This window comes from Mauremys mutica, chromosome 5 (genome assembly GCF_020497125.1).
Source record: "Mauremys mutica isolate MM-2020 ecotype Southern chromosome 5, ASM2049712v1, whole genome shotgun sequence".
Taxonomy (NCBI): domain Eukaryota; kingdom Metazoa; phylum Chordata; order Testudines; family Geoemydidae; genus Mauremys; species Mauremys mutica.
This window is the reverse complement of record NC_059076.1, coordinates 16,486,931-16,511,169: the sequence shown is the minus strand read 5'-3', so window position 1 is coordinate 16,511,169 and position 24,239 is coordinate 16,486,931. Positions and strand designations below refer to the sequence as shown.

The window sequence follows — 24,239 nt, the reverse complement described above, 5'->3', positions numbered from 1 at the left end:
CTCTGGCAAGAGTCAGCAGACGGGATGCAGCACGATCCCTCGACAGCCATTAGCCATGTGCTCCTAGCCCCCACTATGCCATTCAAGTGGGATCAATATCCCACAGGGGGAAGATGGCATTGCAATAAGGATATCAGCCACACAGAGTTGCTCCATCCTTCCAGCAGCCTGACATCTCTCCAAAACCTCAGAAGCCCCAATTCCACTTGTGCTTGTGGAAAGGAGCTTTTGCAGCTCACAGGGGTCAGGGGATCGTGTTGCTCCCTGGTGGTCTGTGCTGGGATTTCCCTCTTTCTCTCCTCTGCTGAATACAATGGAAGGAAGCATGTGAGCTGACGGCACAAAGTGCTATTTCATGTATAACTACACTAGACACCAACAGGTCCTTACTGTATGTATCTTTTGAGTTCTTGGCCACTGCACCGGGACCAGTGGTAACGATGAAATGCAGCCTGCACCAAAGGAGCCATGACACTCCCCATAGCTGTCTCATCTCCACATCTGTTCCCTTGCCCGTCATGTTCCATTCCCAGCCTGAAACAAAGAGCAGCAACAAAATCTGCGTTACTCATACCAAAAAAGGATGAGGGGACGGGGTTTAAACAATTCATACTTTGCATAGTTTTGTTAAAAGGGGATTGAGTTTTCAGGTCCTACAAATACTATTAAATGGGACTCTGTACTAATGACAAAATACCCATGGATGGACATTAAAGAGTTCCTGAAAGATTGTTTCCTTAATGCATCTCTTCATTGATGTTATTTTTAATTAACTGAACAGAAACCAAAGGGCTTATCTACACTTGAAAGTTAATTCAGATTAAAGCAGGCTGTGAATTTAAAGCAAAATAAATATTCCTCAGTAACCCATGTGTGGACACACTTATTCTGGAATAAGAGTACGTTATTCCAGTTTAGTTAAGCCACAATGGAATAGCTATTTCCAAATAACTCCATGCGTAGACAAACCCTAAATTTAGGATGATCCAAGCTTATCTTCTTGATATTAAAACAAATAGGCAAATAGAAATAAATCTCCATTTATCACAAATAGAGGACCACTTGTTCACAAATTCATGTGTCCACTTTTGCACACTCATTTACCATATGAGTGAGGAACCTGGTCTACTAATTTTAAAAATCAGACCCTCAGTGACATTAATTCATCCAGCTGCTAAAGGAGATATTTTGTTGGATGCCATTCCAGACTTAATTCCCTGAAACATACCACATCTGATAAATATACAATAGCATTTAGTGAAGCAACAGGTAGAAGTCCGTGTCGCTTGACAAACCACTGTCACTGTTGAATGACATCCAGACAGTATTCCAATGCCTTCCATTTTTGACTTGGATATAAAAATCCACACGGAATTTTACAAGATAAAATTTTGCCCCACATTTAATTCTTCATTGATTAAAGCTCCTGTGAATGCCAAAGGAATAAGAAATACAAGGAGATTTGCCATGCACACAGCCCCCCTGAGAATAAAACCGTTTTGTGCAAGCAGGAGAATAAGCCCCAGGCTTTATGTTGCTCAGATTGTAATAGTAAGACTTACACATGACCAGTTTCATGGGCAACTACAAAAGCTGAAGAAAACCCATCCTCATGGTTGAGAGTGCAGCTTCGTACAGGGTGACACATGCCAGTGACGGGAGCGTATCCTGTTGAGAGCAATACAGTTTGGGTTGGTTTCCTTCATTTTTTTTATTAGATAACCCATAGGATTTACTGTTTTTGCCTATAAAAACCCATCATGAAGGAGTAGTTAGCAATATGCTTCCCTGCTGCAAGATGAGGCTAGGTCAGCTGCAAACGTCCATCTCTATCTGAGTGGGAGAGGAGGTTGATGCAATGGTCTTGGATTCCTTCATAGTTATTGTTTGATGTCCAATTTCTCCACTCACTTTAAAGCAGCTTTTCTCATTAAAATGACTACCACCCAGATTAAAGTGCTGTGACAAACCTAAAAGCCACGTCTGGTTTATTAGCAATCTACATTGTCCTCTAGACACTTACATGTTGACCTCCAAAATTCATGAAATGATGTTCCAGTCTAACGTGGAGGAAAAGTTTTCAGCAAAAGCTTTTTTTGTCATGGTGATATTAGTATTTTCAATTTTAGTCTAGGTCCCTTTTCTTGTTGTCTCCCTTCTGAAAGACTTCAGATGTTGCTGACAAAAAGACAGACAACAAGAAAAGGGACCTAGATTAAAACTGAAGTGTGGTTTGTTACCATTTAGCTTATGATGGCACTGATGTTAAACTGGAATATGAGTGTCTTACAGGGGTTTGCACTGTTTTAACTAAATTAGTTCAAAACCCAATTTAAGTTAAACCAGTTAAATTTCTCACACATGCAAGGCCTAAGCAACAGGGATCATGTTTCTCATTGGTATTGAACTGTAAAATTCACAATTCACACTATTTACAATGCAATGTACAACTTAAAACTTGCTCAGTCTGTTATGTGCATCAACCAACTGGGGAACAGAAAAAAAAGCAGGTGACTTATCTACAGTAGCTAATTGAAGCAGTGCAAACTGTGTATTGTCTGTTACAGCTCCATTTTTGTTTCTTAAAGCTGTCCCCTTACCCCATTTTGTTCTTGTTCTCCTCTGTGGCCGCCCTTCCCTGGCTGTTAAGTTGTTACCAGGGCCTCTGCCCTTCTCAAAGGGAGGGCCCCTTAAGTTGTTTAACAAAAGCCATTGCCCTTCTCAAAGGAATGGCCACTTATGCTAAGTGGGACCACTGCCCTGTTCAAAGGGTTAGTCCTGTTATCACCTTGTTAAAACCTGGGCTGGGTGTAGGGTAGGCTCTATCCAGAGCTGCAAGACTATTGTGTTTTTAAGATCCTGGGCATGAGTCATACCTCTGGGCTCAGGACTAGTCCTAACATGCCTCTGTGGCTACCTGCAGTTTTTCCCTGCTTGCTCTCCTCCCTGTGAGAAGGGGAACCAATCAGAGTTACTGGCGGGAAGCTGCCAGGGTTTGCCTTTAAAAACAGACATTTTGAACAGACTTCAGAAAGGTTCTTGCATTGCTGCCTGGTCTGATCAACCAGGGGTTCTGGGGGTCCTTTCTCCGCTCTCGTTTTATTTTTGAGCGTACCCCCGTTTTTGAACCCCCCCCCCACGAAGAATGAATTGCTGCCTGAGAGATCTCCTGATTATCAAGACTGTACCAAGCCTTCTGATGTTCTTGCTGCTTCTGCCTCTGTTGCTGCCTTGGGGGATGGTAAGAATCCCTCTGTGAAACTTTCTATACTTTTATTTTATTATTTTAGCTGCTGGCTCTGTCTCCCCAGCACACAGACTCAAGCTAAACCTTGGTCTGTGTCCTAAAGCCTCTCTTACCACCACCACCCCCCTTATCCTGGCTGCTGGCTCTGTCTCCCCAGCACACAGACTCAAGCTAAACCTTGGTCTGTGTCCTAAAACCTCTCTCTTAAACTCTGTGGCACTCTGCCACTAAAAATAAGTTTGTGCTGCTGCTAAGTTCTGCTCCTGTGGGCTTTGCCTTGGACTGTTTTCAGCTGTATCCACTGCTGCAGTCACCCCCCCCCCCCTTCTTTGGAGCTGTGTCCTGGACACACACCACTCAGCCCTCTGGAACTATCCTTAGCATAAGGTGCACCCATTAAGTTAAGTTTAGCATTATACTTTTGTAAGTTAGGCTTAGAGAATTGTTGCATTGTGTTTTAATTTGTGTAGTCTTGGTTAAGTTAGCTCATAAATAAGATTTTGCTGTGTTCTTTATAATTGTAATTGTCTGTCTTCCCACTGCAAACACACCCCCCCCCAGCTTCTCTGTGTCTTTCTACCTTGTTACACTCTCTCTGCTGCTTAAGCTTGCAACCTGTTTGCTCTGTCTCACTAAGTTTAAATCTCTAGCATAAAACCCCATTGGTTACTTTCTTCCTTTCTGGTACCCCTCACATTCTACATTTACACCACTGTGACACATTTTTACCTGGAATTGTTTGTTATTTAACACATTTTATCCAGAACTGTTAGTTGGTTATATGCTGCTGTGACACACCTTTTAACATAGAAATCGCTAGCTACCTGTTACATTTATACCTCAGTGTTAACTGATTACCCACTGTATTGCATCCTACTGTGTTGTACCCCACTATTGAAACTCCCTTACTGTTCACCAAAAAGGAACCCCTCCCCAATTGTCTACGTTAACAACCCCATACCCCTCACTATTGAATTTTCCCTGTTTTTGTATTTTCTTAATAAAGTTTATTTTGCACCCCACCCGTGTGGTAATTGCTCCCCAAGATCCCATATACCTGCTGGCAGGGACATGGCGTCACGAACAGGATCTTGGGGTAACAATTACTGCCCTCCCTGTCCCTGGAAAGAGGCCAAGACCTCTGGGACAGAGGAAGATCAGACCAACCACCTACAATACCACTTGCTGCAAAGTAAACAGCAGTCTGAGGCCCTAGAATGGGTCTGTACTATTGGCAATGGCCAGAGCTCCAGGGTGTATACCACCCACCTGGGGCTCACTGATGTGGGGTGCCTCCTAACCTGCCACCCCACATTCAGGGCCAGCCCTGCTGATTCCAGCCTCAGGCTAGTCTGCACTAAGGCAGGAGAGCCAGCCACATATTCAGATCCCACCCGTCTCTGGAGAGAGGTGGGAAGGGTCATGAAAGCCTGCGGGGGGGCCCCATCTAAGCTCACCCCTGAACCTCGAATTTTGCAGGGGTCCCCCACCCACCAGATATTAACAGAACTGGTGCAGAAGCTGGATGAAATTCGAAAGCCCAAGAAACTGTGGCATGACATATATAAGCCCCAAAAGGTAGCCACAGTTACCTATGAGATCCTGGCTCAGGCCCTTGATAAACTAACTGTTTTCCATGGGGCCCTAATGACCTCGGCCAAGGAGGCCACTAGCCAGCCTAGCCAGGAGGGACCACCACTGACCCCTAGCCTGCCCAGTCCCAATAAATCCCCTGAAAAACCACCCCCATATATCCGCCCAGAGGCCTCATCTCCCCTCAAGAAAACCCCACTATACCCAGCCCTACCTTCAGCCCCTCTAGAGGCCCAAGCCCATGAACCTGCACCCACTGTCACCTCTGGTGAAGCCCTGCCAGTATCCATCAGTCGTATAAAGATTGATGACCAGGGCAACACCACACAGGTGACAGAACTCCGACCCCGCTCCAAAGCAGAGATGAAGGAGTTCATCTCAGACACTGCTAGGGAAGCCAATGAGCCACCACTACTGTGGCTAGGCCGCTTGGCCCTGGAACATGGACAGGAGCTAGTAAATAGAGAAGAGGGCATAGTACTAGCCAGGACCAGTAGCTGGTCCCGGGGTCTCTCAGGGAGCCCGGTGATATCTAACACCGCATGGCCCCTGACTGCCCCAGCCCTGGCTTTCCTCCATTTACAGCACTCCCTTCAAGGGATCCAAGTCCCCAGAGGAAGCGTCAAGGACATCCCTTCCCTGAGATGTGCCATCGCAGGGGGGTCCATCATGCTGTGGTCCCCTACCCAACACCCTCTCGGACTTACTCAGGCCCAGATTAACCAGGTCAATGCTTTCAGGCATGTTATTGACCCCACCGAGATACCCATAGCCGAAGCTGCCATTGACTTAGCCATGGATAGCAGTACCACCCCTGACACTGGGGCAGTTCTGTGGCTAAGGGGGTATGCTAGGCGCCCCATTGGGCGACTCTATGAAGCCCTCGAGAAAATAAGATGGCCCTCAGCCCAAGCTCTACCCATCAGTCCACCCCCACCGCACGCCAGTCCACCCCCACCACACGCCAGTCCACAACCCAGGTCCCAGTACTCACAGCATTCATTTACAGAACGCAAAATCTTTGGGTTCTTATTGTACAAGGGCCTCACTAAGGAGGTCGTACGTAAGCTCAATAGTGAGCAGCAAAGAGCCTTGGCCATAGCTCTGGGATGGGAAGAGCGCCCAAAACCTTCCCAGCCAAAAAACGAATAGCGGCCGGGTGCTTGGCGGCGGCCAGCACCCGGCCAGGGGACCCCCGTCCCTATTATCCGCTAGTTTTTGACAAGGGTCTTGTCATCCCCTTTTTGCTGGACACGGGGGCACAGGTGTCCATTGTACCCCCTCACGTCCCTCACACTCCCACAGGACACACCATTTATGTGCAAGGCCTCAATAGCACAGAGCCCTGCTCAGAGGTAAAGGTACATGCACACATAAACCACACACCAATAACATTTCGGGCCCTAGTGGGACCCACGCCCCTCCTTGGGGTTCAGGAGCTATGGCGTTTTAAACTGGCCAAAGCCGTGCTCGATGCACTACCAGTCACCCTATCGGGTGCCAGTGCCCCCCACGAGCCTGAACTACTCAACCCCACACCCTGGAAATACAGACCCATACCCACAGATGGGCCTGTGGGCATCGCCATGCTTGCTGTCCAGTGTGCTCTCCCATGGGATAAATCTGCCACAGGCACCCTAAAGGGGCCTCATGTGCAGCTTCTCCCATACCTCACCTTCACCCCGGGCCCCCAGTTCCAGGGAGCCCCTGCTACTTGGGAGCGACTTGTTTACCAGGCCCAAGAGGTATTTGGACATTGGGCCCTTAAGTCCTCCTCCACCACAGCTCCCACTGAGCCGGGGGCTATTGGCCAACTAAGTGCCTATGCCCCTTGGATTGTATCTGATGGGGGCACATCGCCTTCTCCCCGAGCAGGAATGCTATGTGCTACCTGTAATACCCTCAAAGTTAAACTCTTAGATTTTTGCAGCTCAGCTCAGAAGGCCGAAGCAGAAGGCGTCCTGTTGGCAGCCTCTCACATTGTGGCAGCCCGCCCGAAAACACATGTGGTCCTGGGAGTGGACTCAAGCTACTGCGTGTCCATCCTGGTGGGAGAAGGACGGCCCACCGCTCATGAAGAAATATGGGCACAACTGGCAGCACAGTCCAAGCTGCCATGGTTTGTTACCCATTGTCCTTCACACAGGTCTGACAGTAACCCTCTTCATTCCAGCCTGGATCTACAACTCCGAGAACATAAATGTAACACATCCCAGGTTAACATTATCTCTTGCAGTGATCCCTTCATCACCTGGCTCCATAAAGAGTGGGGGCACCTGCCTGCCCGTGCCCTACATCAGCTGTTGACTGACCGAGGGAGACGAACATCGAGTGTGTCTAGGCAGCAGTGCACCCAAGCTGTCCAAGGGTATCTGAGCTGCCAACAGGCACGAGTCACTAACAAGCCTGTCTATGCTCATGGTGCTTATAGCCCTGAGCACTTTAGCCCGGGTAAAACCTGGCAGATGGACCTCATTGGCTCCCTCCCGGGGGCAAAACAGTATCTAATGTGTTCTCCCCTCAGGCGATCTACTGCACCAGCTGTTTCTGTAGCCCTTCTCCAGGTAATTGCTGCCTGGGGGGCACCCGAAGAGATCCAGACCAATGGAGGGCCACCGTTCAAGAGTAGAGCTATAGACCAGACGGTGTCCCAGTGGGGGGAATCAGTCGCCATGATTGCCGCCCCGCCTCGAGAAAACCCCCTGGTTGCCTGGTTGAGAGCCTACGCCCTACAGGAGGTCCTCATCGGGAACCTGTCAGATGTCCCCCCATCGCACGATTGCGTTGCCTGTACAAGACCACAGGCCTCAGAGGGAGGGTCCCCCTCCCTCTGGGAGTTCCTCCCCCTCACGAACCTGACTCCACAGCATCCAGCTTCACCCTGCAATGACACAGACTGGGTTCATCGGCCTCTGTTTACGTGCCACACCACCAGTGACGCCCTCACTATCCTAGCCAGCTACGCCGAGCAGAACCGTCTTCTGATCCAGACCAACCTACAGAAGGACTTTTGTGTTGCCTTAGAGGACCCTGATCCTCGCTTTAAGGGACAATGTTGCCTGCACCTTCAGCCTGGGTGGAACAACATCTCAGCCGTGGCTGACCAACTGTCCTCCTTCGCCATGCAGATTCGTAAGGAGCGTAAGCAGTGGGATCCTGGGCCCAGTCCATTGAGCAGTGGCTTATTACTGTTGCTTTTATTCTTGTAGCCTTTTTGTTGGGGATGGCAGTGGTCAAGCAGCTAATTCGTAAGGTTGTGTCAGCCCTGCCTTTGCAGGTGAGGTATTCCTCCATCCCCTTGGACAGCAGCAAACCACCACCTCCATACTACGAAGACGACGACTTGTAAAACACCTATTTTTTTTTTCTTTTCTCTTTTACCTTTTTTTTTGGTCTTTGCATGGGATATCCCCCTCACAGCCCGTTCAGGTCGGCCAGGGGGGCATGTCTGTTACAGCTCCATTTTTGTTTCTTAAAGCTGTCCCCTTACCCCATTTTGTTCTTGTTCTCCTCTGTGGCCGCCCTTCCCTGGCTGTTAAGTTGTTACCAGGGCCTCTGCCCTTCTCAAAGGGAGGGCCCCTTAAGTTGTTTAACAAAAGCCATTGCCCTTCTCAAAGGAATGGCCACTTATGCTAAGTGGGACCACTGCCCTGTTCAAAGGGTTAGTCCTGTTATCACCTTGTTAAAACCTGGGCTGGGTGTAGGGTAGGCTCTATCCAGAGCTGCAAGACTATTGTGTTTTTAAGATCCTGGGCATGAGTCATACCTCTGGGCTCAGGACTAGTCCTAACATGCCTCTGTGGCTACCTGCAGTTTTTCCCTGCTTGCTCTCCTCCCTGTGAGAAGGGGAACCAATCAGAGTTACTGGCGGGAAGCTGCCAGGGTTTGCCTTTAAAAACAGACATTTTGAACAGACTTCAGAAAGGTTCTTGCATTGCTGCCTGGTCTGATCAACCAGGGGTTCTGGGGGTCCTTTCTCCGCTCTCGTTTTATTTTTGAGCGTACCCCCGTTTTTGAACCCCCCCCCACGAAGAATGAATTGCTGCCTGAGAGATCTCCTGATTATCAAGACTGTACCAAGCCTTCTGATGTTCTTGCTGCTTCTGCCTCTGTTGCTGCCTTGGGGGATGGTAAGAATCCCTCTGTGAAACTTTCTATACTTTTATTTTATTATTTTAGCTGCTGGCTCTGTCTCCCCAGCACACAGACTCAAGCTAAACCTTGGTCTGTGTCCTAAAGCCTCTCTTACCACCACCACCCCCCTTATCCTGGCTGCTGGCTCTGTCTCCCCAGCACACAGACTCAAGCTAAACCTTGGTCTGTGTCCTAAAACCTCTCTCTTAAACTCTGTGGCACTCTGCCACTAAAAATAAGTTTGTGCTGCTGCTAAGTTCTGCTCCTGTGGGCTTTGCCTTGGACTGTTTTCAGCTGTATCCACTGCTGCAGTCACCCCCCCCCCCTTCTTTGGAGCTGTGTCCTGGACACACACCACTCAGCCCTCTGGAACTATCCTTAGCATAAGGTGCACCCATTAAGTTAAGTTTAGCATTATACTTTTGTAAGTTAGGCTTAGAGAATTGTTGCATTGTGTTTTAATTTGTGTAGTCTTGGTTAAGTTAGCTCATAAATAAGATTTTGCTGTGTTCTTTATAATTGTAATTGTCTGTCTTCCCACTGCAAACACACCCCCCCCCCAGCTTCTCTGTGTCTTTCTACCTTGTTACACTCTCTCTGCTGCTTAAGCTTGCAACCTGTTTGCTCTGTCTCACTAAGTTTAAATCTCTAGCATAAAACCCCATTGGTTACTTTCTTCCTTTCTGGTACCCCTCACATTCTACATTTACACCACTGTGACACATTTTTACCTGGAATTGTTTGTTATTTAACACATTTTATCCAGAACTGTTAGTTGGTTATATGCTGCTGTGACACACCTTTTAACATAGAAATCGCTAGCTACCTGTTACATTTATACCTCAGTGTTAACTGATTACCCACTGTATTGCATCCTACTGTGTTGTACCCCACTATTGAAACTCCCTTACTGTTCACCAAAAAGGAACCCCTCCCCAATTGTCTACGTTAACAACCCCATACCCCTCACTATTGAATTTTCCCTGTTTTTGTATTTTCTTAATAAAGTTTATTTTGCACCCCACCCGTGTGGTAATTGCTCCCCAAGATCCCATATACCTGCTGGCAGGGACATGTATCTGGTTACAAAATTCACAAAATTACCATTTAAACAGTCTGCAAAGCAAGAATGAGAGCTTGCTGGGAATTGGCCAGTGGAACATTTTTCTGCCAGACAATGGCAATCTGGTGAAATGGACACATTCTGTGGAGACGGTTCCATTTCAATGATGTTGCGACAAAACCCAGGCCTGGTTCTGATGTTACTCTGCCTGAAAGTGCCTGATTTCCAGCCAGCTTGTCTGCCTGGCTCCTCAGCAGCCCGATGAGGCTCCTGGCTCCTTGGGGAGGCAGGAGCCTGGAAACACCTGACCCAGAGCCAAGTCTCCATTCCCTTGTGCGGAGCATTTAAAAAAGGGTGGTTTTCATTCCAAATCCAAATGAAGCCAAATTTTTTGAAACCTCAAAATCCTCCATGATATGGAATTGCCTGCCTTTTCACAACTCTTTCAAGAGTTATTCACTGCAGAAATTAATAAAATAGATCAAACAAGCAGCCTGCTTGAGAATTTCACGATCTATCAGCAGACAATTTGTCGAAAGGAAAAGTTTACTGCTAGCTACTTTGTGGCTTCTAAGCAACCCGGCTGCACAGCTGTTGTGAGGAAATGCCCCATGCCAGGAAGGACACTAGAAATACCGTGCCCCGGCATACTGCAGATGGCTTCTTTCCTTTACTGGATTACAGCTCCACAGGCCAGTGCTACAGGCAGACCATGCCCCCGCCTTTTCCACACCCTTTTTTAGTTTTCAGCGTCCCAGTGGACAGCAGGAAAGAAGCAGAACACATGCTCCCCAGACCACAGGCAGCACAGGGACTGCTACTGTGAGTGGTCCTTGAACAGCAATCAAGGGGGACAAGGAACTTCTTGCTTTTTCCATGCAGCCACCCCAGGCCCACTCATATTTTGGACTTGAATAAAGTATTCTGCTAAAAACCCTTCACCCAGCTCTAGTGCTGACTACAGTGCAAGAGGTATCAATGAATGCTTGGACTGGATTGAAAGTTTGAGAAAAGATTCTGCATTATCAGCGCACATGGACTGAGGGAAGAAGAGACAAATTCATCACAGTTACACAGAGTGGCACATTTTCAGGTCTTCTCATCAGGGCTTGTAGTTACTGGCAGTCACATGGATTAAAACCTATACTGCCATTTTACTGCCAGTTACCTCGACTGTTAGCTCCTAGAGGAATAATGAAAACCAGCACATGCATTAACCCATGGACAGGTAGTCTATAAAAAGGCTTCTACAGTAAATGACATGACAACAAAAAAACAAAGCTAAATGCACAGTGCGTTAAGATTTCCTGCTTTTTCACATCAAGTAAGTGGACTGCTATTTACTAGAAACTGAAAACTCATTGGAGAGTAACTTTACCATGATCCATTTTGACAAGGGCTATCGTTCCTCATTTTTCAGGACCCAGAATGTTCAGATGAAATCAGGAAGTAATGTCTCCCCAGGTCCTGGGGAATCAGGGCAGCCAGAGAGAATCATTAGTAAGGTGTTTCCTCCCAGCTGCTAGCACCCCTGGTTTGGTTGCAGGCAATCAGGCCAGTTTGTTGGCTTGCACGTAAGGGACTTTCCAGAAATTTTTTTTAAGATCAATTAACACAACTTTCAAATCTTTTCCCTTCCTTTCATGCATTATTAAAAAAACAAAGAATTCTGCTACAGACTGGGTGCTTTACCTTGCATACCAGCAGGCCCAAAATCTTGCCTGGTTAAAAAAATGGCATGATCATGGTGCTCAGAATGATTGGGATCCGACTTCTGTTGTTGGTAGGCCCAGCGGCAAACATTCTCCAGGCTTCTTGAGGGGTTTCCCCTTTCAATCAAGCTGACGGACTAGAAAAGAGTAATAAATTAGAATCAAGAGCTTAGTGGTGTGTTCCCTGAACTTGGCGTCAGGACATTTAAAACAATTCTTTTCTCGTAAGGTTTGCCTACGAGGTTCTGTAGTGCATCAAAGCAGCCCTTGGAGCTTCTAGTGCACTATTGCAAGGTCCAGACACCGGGTCAGTATGCGGCAAGCTAGTGCGCTGCAGATTCACACACCATTTGGACAAGCCCTCTGAGCACTGAGCAATCACTCTTTTCACTCCTCCCCAGCTCATGCCAGCCTTTTGCCCTATCCAGTTGCTCCACACTATTCCACGTGGGCTCGATTCACCACCGTCTGTGCAGTCATTTGCCCCTGAGCAAAGTGGGTGCAAAAAGCCACCACATCAGAACAATGGCATTTGACAAGGACTCTGTACAAGTGTTAAAGACTACACTAAGCCCAGGTCCTGGGGAATCAGGGCAGCCAGAGAGAATCATTAGTAAGGTGTTTCCTCCCAGCTGCTAGCACCCCTGGTTTGGTTGCAGGCAATCAGGCCAGTTTGTTGGCTTGCACGTAAGGGACTTTCCAGAAAACAATACACGTGTTTATATTCTTTAAAAAATCATGGTCTTTTTGTATAAAATGTAATGTGGAGGGCAAACACTACTGCAGACTACGTGGCTCTGGGAAGAAGGATAAAGGAGTTTGAGGCGCAAGTGGTGTTCTCGTCTATCCTCCCTGTGGCAGGAAAAGGCCAGGGTAGAGACCGTCGAATCGTGGAAATCAACGAATGGCTACGCAGATGGTGTCGGAGAGAAGGGTTTGGATTCTTTGACAATGGGATGGTCTTCCAAGAAGAACGATTGCTAGGCAGAGACGGGCTCCACCTCACGAAGAGAGGGAAGAGCATCTTTGCAAGCAGGCTGGCTAACCTAGTGAGGAGGGCTTTAAACTAGGTTCACCGGGGGAAGGAGACCAAAGCCCCGAGGTAAGTGGGGAAGTGGGATACCGGGAGGAAGCACAAGCAGGAGACTACAAGAGGGGAGGACTCCTGTCTCAGACCGAGAAAGCGGGACAATCAGCGAGTTATCTTAAGTGCCTATACACAAATGCAAGAAGCCTGGGGAACAAGCAGGGAGAACTAGAAGTCCTGGCACAGTCAGGGAATTATGATGTAATTGGAATAACAGAGACTTGGTGGGATAACTCACATGATTGGAGTACTGTCATGGATGGATATAAACTGTTCAGGAAGGACAGGCAGGGCAGAAAAGGTGGGGGAGTTGCGTTGTACGTAAGAGAGCAGTATGACTGCTCAGAGCTCCAGTATGAAACTGCAGAAAAACCTGAGTGTCTCTGGATTAAATTTAGAAGTATGAACAACAAGGGTAATGTCGTGGTGGGAGTCTGCTACAGACCACCAGACCAGGGGGGATGAGGTGGACAAGGCTTTCTTCCAGCAACTAACAGAAGTTGCTAGATCACAGGCCCTGGTTCTCATGGGTGACTTTAATCACCCCGATATCTGCTGGGAAAGCAATACAGCAGTGCACAGACAATCTAGGAAGTTTCTGGAAAGTGTAGGGGACAATTTCCTGGTGCAAGTGCTGGAGGAACCAACTAGGGGAAAAGCTCTTCTTGACCTGCTGCTCACAAACAGGGAAGAAATAGTAGAGGAAGCAATAGTGGATGGGAACCTGGGAGGCAGTGACCATGAGATGGTCGAGTTCAGGATCCTGAAACAAGGAAAAAGGGAAAGCAGTAGAACAGAGACCCTGGACTTCAGAAAAGCAGACTTCGACTCCCTCAGGGAACTGATGGGCAAGGTCCCCTGGGAGAATAACATGACGGGGAAAGGAGTCGAGGAAAGCTGGCTGTATTTCAAAGAAACCTTATTGAGGTTGCAGGAACAAACCATCCCGATGTGTAGGAAGAAAAGTAAATATGGCAGGCGACCAGCTTGGCTTAACAGTGAAATCCTTGCTCGTCTTAAACACAAAAGAACAGCTTACAAGAAGTGGAAGATTGGACAAATAACCAGGGAGAAGTATTGTTCAGGCATGCAGGTGTGAAATCAGGAAGGCCAAATCACACTTGGAGTTGCAGCTAGCCGGAGATGTTAGGAGTAACAAGAAGGGTTTCTTTAGGTATGTTAGCAACAGGAAGAAAGTCAAGGAAAGTGTGGGCCCCTTGCTAAATGAGGGAGGGAACCTAGTGACAGAGGATGTGGAGAAAGCTAGTGTACTCAATGCTTTTTTTGCCTCTGTCTTCACAGACAAGGTCAGCTCCCAGACAGCTGCACTCTGCAGCACGGTATGGGGAGGAGGTGACCAGCTCTCTGTGGAGAAAGAAGTAGTTCGGGGCTATTTGGGAAAGCTGGACGAGCACAAGTCCATGGGGCCGGATGCGCTGCATCCGAGGGTGCTAAAGGAGTTGGCCGATGAGATTGCAGAGCCGTTGGCCATTATCTTTGAAAAATCATGGCGATCGGGGGAGGTCCCGGATGACTGGAAAAAAGCTAATGTAGTGCCCATCTTTAAAAAAGGGAAGAAGGAAGATCCAGGGAACTACAGGCCAGTCAGTCTCACCTCAGTCCCTGGAAAAATCATGGAGCAGGTCCTCAAGGAATCAATCCTGAACCACTTAAAGGAGGGGAAAGTGATCAGGAACAGTCAGCATGGATTCACCAAGGGCAAGTCATGCCTGACTAACCTAATTGCCTTCTATGACGAGATAATAGGCTCTGTGGATGAGGGGAAAGCAGTGGATGTGCTATTTCTGGACTTTAGCAAAGCTTTTGATACAGTCTCCCACAGTATTCTTGCCAGCAAGTTAAAGAAGTCTGGGCTGGATGAATGGACGGTAAGGTGGATAGAAAACTGGCTAGATGGTCGGGCTAAACGGGTAGTGATCAATGGTTCCATGTCTAGTTGGCAGCCGGTATCAAGTGGAGTGCCCCAAGGGTCGGTGCTGGGGCCGGTTTTATTCAATATCTTCATTAACGATCTGGAGGATGGTGTGGACTGCACCCTTAGCAAGTTTGCAGATGACACTAAACTGGGAGGAGTGGTTGATACACTGGAGGGTAGGGATAGGATACAGAGGGACCTAGACAAATTAGAGGATTGGGCCAAAAGAAATATGATGAGGTTGAACAAGGACAAGTGCAGAGTCCTGCACTTAGGACGGAAGAATCCCATGCACTGCTACAGACTAGGGACCGAATGGCTGGGCAGCAGTTCTGCAGAAAAGGACCTAGGGGTTACGGTGGACGAAAAGCTGAATATGAGTCAACAGTGTGCCCTTGTTGCCAAGAAGGCTAATGGCATTTTGGGTTGTATAAGTAGGGGCATTTCCAGCAGATCAAGGGATGTGATCATTCCCCTCTACTCAGCACTGGTGAGGCCTCATTTGGAGTACTGTGTCCAGTTTTGGGCCCCACACTACAAGAAGGATGTGGATAAATTGGAGAGAGTCCAGCGGAGGGCAACAAAAATGATTAGGGGGCTGGAGCACATGACTTATGAGCAGAGGCTGAGGGAACTGGGATTGTTTAGTCTGCAGAAGAGAAGAATGAGGGGGGATTTGATAGCTACTTTCAACTACCTGAAAGGGGGTTCCAAAGAGGATGGATCTAGACTGTTCTCAGTGGTAGAAGATGACAGAACAAGGAGTAATGGTCTCAAGTTGCAGAGGGTGAGGTTTAGGTTGGATATTAGGAAAAACTTTTTCACTAGTAGGGTGGTGAAGAACTGGAATGGGTTACCTAGGGAGGTAGTGGAATCTCCTTCCTTAGAGGTTTTTAAGGTCAGGCTTGACAAAGCCCTGGCTGGGATGATTTAGTTGGGTTTGGTCCTGCTTTGAGCAGGGGGTTGGACTAGATGACCTCCTGAGGTCCCTTCCAACCCTGAGATTCTATGATTCTATGAAACACATAACACATGATACAGCTATTACAGCAGGGCAATTTTAATCACACAGCTGGGAGCTGCTTACATTTTAAGTGGCTGGAAGAGAATGTGCCATTTGGTCAAGATAACCCAGAGTGCTGTGACATGCTCGGTCTTTGGTAATCTGCAAAGAAAGGCTGAAATGATAACAACATACGGGACAGATCTTCAGCTGGGGCAAACCAATGTCGCTCCAGTGGACCTGGGCTGATGTACGCCAGATGAAGATCTGGTCCCTATGTGTCCTGTCTGGCTCCTGCTACACTATATACACAAGCGCTGTATATTCAGAGTAATAATATTGAACCATTAAGGAAACACTGAAATGGCCTTTTTACCTACTTAAGTTTAACGTCCCATTGAAATGGAAGGATGTGAACTTTACCAAACATGGAACAGACCCTGATGCTTCTTTTCCGTCTTTGAATAATGTAATAAGCATTTGCTGCATAGCCCTCTAGGTGCTTTTTAAGAGGAAAAAATGTAAAATATATTAAGATTACCCAGGGCAGACCATGGGGGAGCTCAGCATGACCCGGGGGAGGGAGGGGGGCAAAAACTGTTCTTGTAAAAAGGAAATAACTTCCTAATTATCAGCATGGGCGGGGATATGCTGGCAGGCTGCAACTGGCAAAAACGACATCATTTGCTGTGACAGCAATTGGCTTGATTCACTAAGGTCTTCTGCTGGCAGAAACTCGGTGTAATGGCGTGGCACCTACAACTCGCAAGTACCCCTTCTGGTCCAGTGTGTGTCTTTAAATAGTCCCAGCTCTGGTGTTGGGCCGTACCCTGAGGGCTTCCTCCCTGGAGGCAATGGTTGTCCCCTCTTGGTCTGTTCTGGCCACAGCTCTGCAGCTGGGCCTCTTAAAAGTTCAGTTCCCCTTCTGGGGGTTTATTGCTGTCCGATTATAGGCCACTTCCCCTGTGGCCTATGAGAGGCGGGGGACCCAGGCCTGCACACTACTCCAGGTCCCAGCCAAGGGACCCTAAGAATAGTAGCCATGCACCACCATGTCCTGTTAACTAAACGGCTTTCAGGTCCCTGGGCCACTTCCCCATAGCCCCAGCCTTCACTGATGCTTCACCCTTGGGTCAGGGCTCTTCTCTGTTCAGGCCCAGCAGTCATCCAGGAGCCCTGTCTCGCTCCCCCAGTCCCTGCCAGCACTGAGCTGTCCAAGGTGCTGCAGCTCCCTCTGCCCAGCCAGGAACACCAGAGGCACCCCTCTGGCTCCAGCAAGGGACTGCCTCTGGCTCTGCAGCTCCTTTTTATATGGCTCTCCTGGGTCCTGACTGGTTACTCCCTACAGCCTCTCTGATTGGCTAGCCCTTTGCCGCCTCCTCCTGATTGGCCTCCCCCGTCTCTCTAGGCTGCTCCACTGCTCCTTTTTTGGGATGGGTGTGGCAGGTCCCTGAGGCCTCCAGCAGGGGGCCTCTGGTCATAGTCCACCCCATCACACTCAGGGCAGGTCTACACTAAGGGCGGGGGTCGAACTAGGATACGCAAGTTCAGCTACGTGAATAGCGTAGCTGAACTCGAAGTACCCTAGTTTGAACTACTTACCCGTCCAGACGCCGCGGGATCGAAGTCCACGGCTCCAAGGTCGACTCCGACTCCGCCACCGCCGTTTGCAGTGGTGGAGTACCGGAGTCGACCGGAGCGCGCGATTAGATTAGACGCGATAGTTCGAACTCCGAGAAGTCGAACTCACCGGGTCGACCCAGCAGGTAAGTGTAGACTAGCCCTCAGGCAGCAGACTCTGATGAAACAAAGTCTGCCCAGAGGGGGTCTGCAATGGTACAAGGTATCTGCAACCCATTATGTCAAATGGGCTCTTGTGCCCATCCCTAAAGTAGGTGGCACTGGCAAGGGAAGGACATAGACAGAACACATATTAGGAGAATCTCCCATGCAGCTGGCCTCCCAAGAAGACTGTTCTCTCCTGGGGGCATATCTCCTCAGTCATAGCTGCCACCCAAGTATTAAGGAGGATGCAGACTAAACCCCCCAGCGCCATGTAGGCCAAAACAAGCCCAGCATATGTATTGTGAAGCAGAATTTAAACAAAGCGGATTGGTATCACTGGAGAAGGATATACTGCAGAAGGAGCATTTCATTGGCTTACATCCTCCCAGCTTGGTAGAGACAAAATTTACCCTCATCTCCCAGCTGTTGGCGTTTAGTGAGAAATGAGTCAGGAAGGGGCACCAAGGACAGTTGTGTCAGCATCACAACAGGTGCTCTTGTCCGCAGCCTCAGAGAAGAGCATTCACTAGATTTGGGCTGAGGCAAACAGGTGAAGTAGCTCTCAGAAACTGCCCTGCCACTGCCTGCGGTGCAGGACTCCCATCTCCACTGCTGCCAGTCCAGCAGCACCCACCAGCACCAAATTAACTGACAATGAAATATAATTGTGAAGATTAAGATGCAGAACTCATTGAAATGCCTTTTTACCTTTGCATATCCCAGCATTATCATTCGCACCAGCACCACATTTATGTGGACACCAAGGGATTCATCATGGTAAATTTCGTTCACCTAAGAATGAGGGGAAAATAAAAGATAGATAAAATAAATCATATAGAGAGAATATTAAAGTGCTTATATATTCTATAATTCTCACGCTTCTAGAGTTATATTTGTTCATAAGGAAGTAGAGTTAAAGTCTTAAAATGTTTCCATGCACATTACAATTCCAGTTGTAACAAACCTTCTCATAGAGAACTTGATCAAAGCCAACTGATGTCAATAGGACGACTACAGTTGATTTTAATGGACTTTGGATCAGGCCCGTAGTGAAAAATTGTTCTTTAAAAAAAATGACTTTACTAAGTTCTGAACCTGCAAACGCTTAATCACATGCTTAACTTTACTCATATGAGTAGTCCCATTGAAGTAAATTATCAGTTAGGTCAAATGCTTTGTATTACTACGTGAGTTGGGAAAAAGCTTGCGTTTTCGTTTATTTAAAAAAATGCACTTTATTAAAATTCTACACCCCACGGGCGAAAGCCCACAAACCTCACTCAAGCAAATCCTGTCAATGTCTGCGTGAGGTTTTCCCTCAGTAAATACTTCAGGATTCAGCTTACTATCTGCTTCCTCCTGGAGAAAGACATGAAAAACTAGGCAGCAACCCTACACACACTTATGCATGTGTTTAATTTGAAGGGTCTGAGGAGTCCTGCTGACTGCAAACTAAGCTTAAACTCAATGGGAAAAGGACTTCCAAATCCCCTAAGTGGCTTTGAAATTCTCAGCTGGAAGTTTTAAAGTCAACAGCATTGCCAAGGGAGAGGCATAAACACTGCACCACAGCTGGCCTATCACTGATACCCTCAAATAGCCTCCATTTCACTAAGTCAACATGTTCCATTTAAAAATCCTTTGATAGTATGAAAACATACAACATCTAAGCATTTTAGCTGGGGTTGGTTCTGCTTTGAGCAGGGGGTTGGATTAGATGTCTCTTCTAACTCTAATCTTCTATGATTCTATGATTTTGGAAGATGAGTTACTATATCAAAACAACTGTCAATCTATGCAAACACCATAGGCACCAACTCTGTGGATGCTCCAGGGACCAGAGCAGCCACGGAAAAAAACAGTGGGTGCTCTGCACTCACTAGCCACCCGCCGATCAGCTGTTCAGCAGCAAGTGCTCGAGGGAGGAGGTGAAGCAGGGGCAGGAAGAGGCGGAGTCAGGGTGGGGCCTTGGGGGAAGGGGCGGACGGGGGTAGACCCTCAGGGCAGAGTGGGGCATCCACCTGGAAAAATGAAAGTCAGCACCTGTGGCAAACACCCATCCAAAAGTGAATCTCATGATACCACAAGACTCCAGTTCCAAAGGGCAGTAGAAATTACACAGGGAAGAAGCAGTTGCATTGCTCTTAAGCACCCTTTGCAAAGCAATTTATGAATCTGCACAAAATGCCAAATTTTGCTCTTGGAGGACTCTAGTGGGAGCTGCACTCAAGGGCGGGATTTTGCCCAAATCATTTCTTTAGAAGAAATTAACACTCCTGTTCAAGGTTAAAGGTAAAAGAGGACAAAAATTTGGGGATGTGTCATGAAAGGGATTGAGAATTATATTGGTGTGAAAATCTTCTTTTTTTCCTGAACCAATGGTATGTCTGGGAGTGTGTGGGGGGGGAGGTGGTCAAAGGAAGTCTTCTCCCACAGGTATAAATTATGGGTTAGAACATCTGCAGATCATAAATAAGTTACTCATCCTCCTCATATGAAATAAATAATATGTTATGGACTAACTGATGCAAAATAAATAGCAGTGCTCAGAAGGAGATTGGTATATTTGTACATAATGAAAGAGGTTTTTTTAGTCAGGCTAAAAAGAGACATTCCTTGCACAGGGGAAAAGAGTGCCATTCAGCGTTGTCCAGTCTGTGGGACCTGGCTCAAATATACAGTATGTGGTTCTAAAAAGCAAGACCTTTTAGGACCAGCTGAGAATGAATTGTTGGCAATGCATATAACTCACACCACCTGCCTTATGAAGCAGTTATTGAGTTCAGGGATTTATTTCTCATATTCTCTCTCCTGACAAGGTGCCATATTGTAACTCCCCACAATGGATTTTTGTAGTGGAACAAAGAAAGTGTCCTAGTTTCACAATCACTGATAAATGCACCAGCTGATGAACACTCAAGGAATCAAGAAACAAAAAGTGTCTCATGCCCTTATGCCAGGAGGTAGCAGGCCTCCTCTCGCTGACTCTAGTACTGGTGAAAAGTTCTGGATTGACCTGGAGATGCAAGACCTGTATTTATCTACAATATAGATTTAGCACAGCCTGCGATAGTGCAAGATCTCCTCCCCGTGTCCCTCTAATGTACATTAAACTAACCTGAAGACACACCTGGAAGGCTGGGAGATTAGTCTGAGTGCCTGACCTTTCTGTCGAGTCTGTCAACAAGAGTAATAACTAGTGCCAAGCACGGCAGTGGTTTTAGTCATGTAAAACCAGTTCTCTAGGAAGTGGAGTTTTCTCACAGGCCACCAAACACCCATGAGAGACCAATCTCTTTCTAACATTACTGTTGGGGGTGAGAGATAACCTAGACCCCCTATAGATCAGAGGCCGCTTTGTCCCATCACTAATTCTTGGATGCATCATCCATCTCTCTAGAGCTTGGGAAACGTTAAAGCCTTTAAAATATATGCAGTGCTGTTGTGGCTGTGTTGGTCCCAGAATATTAGAGAGACAAGGTGGGTGAGGTAATATCTTTTATTGGACCAACTTCTGTTGGTGAGAGAGATGAGCCTTTGAGCTTATCACAGGGCTCTTCTTCAGGTCTGAGAAACGTACTCATTTTAAAATGGAGCACTTTAACCTGTGGAGGATCCTTCTGACATGTTCCTAAAGAAATATCATACATAGGTCACTTCGCACGGATTTTCCTGGTTTCCCCACACAGTTATTTTCCCCGAAAGTTCAGATTTTGCAAAAAGCTGTTGGTTTGTTTTAATACAAAACATCTTTCCTACAGTGTCCAATACTCTGGGATATATGCTGATTTAGATTAATCCCCTTTGTTTATTACTCTGTTAGGGCCAAATTCTCTTCCTTTACTCCTGTGGAGCGGTATCTTAGTCCACAAACTGTCTCATTGAAATCACTGGGTAAAGTATTACTCCACATAAGCCAGAATGGCAGAATCTGGCCCTTAGAAGCTTGACAAAAAAGACCGAGGTTGAACCTTTAACACGTGCGCTCAGCAAGTGGCAGCAGCTCTCTTCTCAAAAGCAGAGCAAGGAGGGAGCTGTGATTTGCCACATGAGTTGCAGATTACTTCCACCTCTGCTTTTGTTCAAGATTGTAGTAGCACTACAAAGGGTGCTCCTGAAGCACTACTTGCTGCTTGGTACTGGGCCCAGTATCAGGATCAGAACCAGGCAGTGCCTGGATGTCCCACGCCTCTCCAAAGACAAAGAACAGGAACATCTCATGTATGACTTAGAAACCAGTGGGAGATTCCAAAAAGGCCACTGGACTGGTAGGCCCGTGATCCCCGACCACCCACTTGAATGTACTCCCACCAAAAGGTAGTAGTGCCTTAGTGGAGAGTAGTGAGAGTGGCCTTACGGCTGGGAAACACAGACCCCAAACTGATTCAGAGTTGGATGACTCTCCGTCCACTGACCCAGGAAAAGCTGCTCCCGACAGTGCTTGAGACCGGTGCTGAGTTGCAGAAAGATGCAGCGCAGCCAGCATTGCAGGCTCGCTCTTCAACCATACTGATGGACATGCAGTTTGAGGCAATGGAGGTTGACATGGTACCAAGCGCTGCACTGACGTTGCTGGTGGCCTGTCTGCTGGTACTGAGAGCGTCGTTTCCCGCACCGCGGTTGACACTGGCACTGAAAGGCTCAGCAGATCTCTTGCTGCCACAAGCACCTCTGGTGTGCTCGGTACCAAGATGGTCTCGGGACCATATGGTGCCACAGATGTAGAAGATGCTCCCTCAGGCTCTGGACTCACTGACATCTGCCTTGGTGCCGGGGTCAATGGTGTACTTAAGTCTCAGCCGCAGGCTACTTTTATCCCCAGGGCTAAATGACTTTGGTGTGGCGACCCTCACCCCTGGGTGGTCTGCTTAGCGGTCTTATGCCTCTTCTTAGGCACTGGGGAGGGTGAGCGGTGTCAGAACTCAGAAGCAGCTTGGAGATGACATGTTCCACTTGCAGTGGTGGCATTAACACAGTGGACACAGAAGTTAAGCAAGAGGGGACCGAATACAAGATCCTGTCTTTGATCAGTGCCATCAATTCCTGTTCTAAGCTTGGTACAGCAAATTGGGATAATTGTTAATCTGTTGATTAGATTTTAACATCCAAAAATATTTAATAAATTTCAATTGGTATTCTATTGTTATAAGTGCGATTCACTGCGATTAATTTTTTTGAGTTAAGTGCGATTAATTGACAGCCCCAGTATATATTTATCTGGAATCCATTTTGAGATGCCCATTTGCCTCTGTATGAGCTGAACTTTGCTAAATTAAAGCTGACTTTTTTCACAGTTATCATGGTACAAACACTCTGAAAGCTTGGAAATATACGACCAGCCCGGTGGTCCCCAAACTTTTTAGGGTCACACCTCCCCTTACCTCTGCCCTTGCCCCGAGAGCCGTGGCTCCTGGGAGAGGGGAATGTGGACGGGGTAAGGGGCCCAAGGCTGGGGGCAGGGCTGGGAGCCATGGCTGTGGGCAGGGCTGGATCAGAGCTGGGAGCAGAGCAGGGCTGGATCGTGCTCCCTTCCTGCTCCCTGTGGCGGCCCCTGAACAGGAGATGCCTCAAAGTTTGGGAATCTTGGGACTAGCCAGGCTTCATGAGAATATTACAGAGAACTTCTGGTGTTGCTTGACATGAATGCATCTTAGTCTGGGCTGTGCCGAGCAAGCACGTTCAATTAAAAAATGGCAGATAAGCACCACAAATGCCTAGTTTACCACTTCTGTACTCTAAGAATAGTTTATGGTCATAATGTCAAGAATGCAACATATGACTTAAAAGTGCTGCCTTACCAGGATTTTTCCTACCATGCTACTAAGCAGCTCACATTCTCAGGAAAGGCGTCTCAATGAGAGAAAGGGTTAAAGTGCTGGATTGTCATGCGAACTCTATGCTAGCTGTTGAGGAGGGAAGCAGACTCTTGACAGAGAAATGCTTAACAAAATTAGGGAAATCCAGGTACCAGTGGGACAGGGCATGGTCTCCATGGCCTTGCGTTTGTGTAGTCATTTAGAGCAGTGTAAAGTGAGAGTAAAATACCCAGTGTCACTTTGCACAGGTGAATGACAGGTGCAAGGCAGCAGGAAAAATCAGCCCCACCGGATTTTGTTAGCAGCTACTACCCTGAGTAATGCAGACTACTCCCTAATATAATCCATATAGAGCCCCCGAATCTCTGGAGTTGGAAGAGTGAAGGGTTCAGCCACCTGAGTGTCTCCTGAATGCTCAGCGGTGCCCGGCCCTTAACATGGATGACAGCAGCATCAGGGCTGCTCAAACTCTCGCTGCTATGACCCCCCCCAGGGACTGTCTGCCAGCTGAGCACAGTGGGAGGAGAGTGAGTTCTGGTTTTGCCCCTTCTTATTCCTGGCAACCCCCCTAAACTGGGGGCTAGGAAGTGGGCCTGAGCAGAGACACTTCAAGAGCTCTACACCACAAGGGAGTTCCCCTTACACCAGGGTCCATTTCCACTGCTGGAGCAATGAAGGAGCCAGGGTGGCAGAGAGAACCAAGCCCACAGTACATCTCCATCACTGACCACCTCCTTGCTCACTAGCTCTTTTGGCTTACAGGTCCCAACGTGTATCTCCAGTTTCCCTGGCACTGAATTCACAAGTCTCATCTCCTTACATCTCACCTCAACAGTTTGGGCCACTTCCAAATTATCAAAGAG

The 24,239-nt window shown here is 47.6% G+C and overlaps 1 protein-coding gene across 2 annotated transcripts in view; it reads right to left on the bottom strand.

Moving 5' to 3' along the window:
* The window catches only part of ADAMTS3 (ADAM metallopeptidase with thrombospondin type 1 motif 3), a 208,715-nt gene that overhangs the window by 29,178 nt on the left and 155,298 nt on the right, over window positions 1-24,239 (bottom strand). For both annotated transcript variants that reach the window (XM_045019044.1, XM_045019045.1), the window contains 4 exons: window positions 18,269-18,352; window positions 11,730-11,886; window positions 1,563-1,668; window positions 391-534 (listed from right to left, as the gene is read on the bottom strand). In XM_045019044.1, the coding sequence (XP_044874979.1) occupies window positions 391-534; window positions 1,563-1,668; window positions 11,730-11,886; window positions 18,269-18,352 (491 nt within the window). The remainder of the gene's footprint in view (window positions 1-390; window positions 535-1,562; window positions 1,669-11,729; window positions 11,887-18,268; window positions 18,353-24,239) is intronic.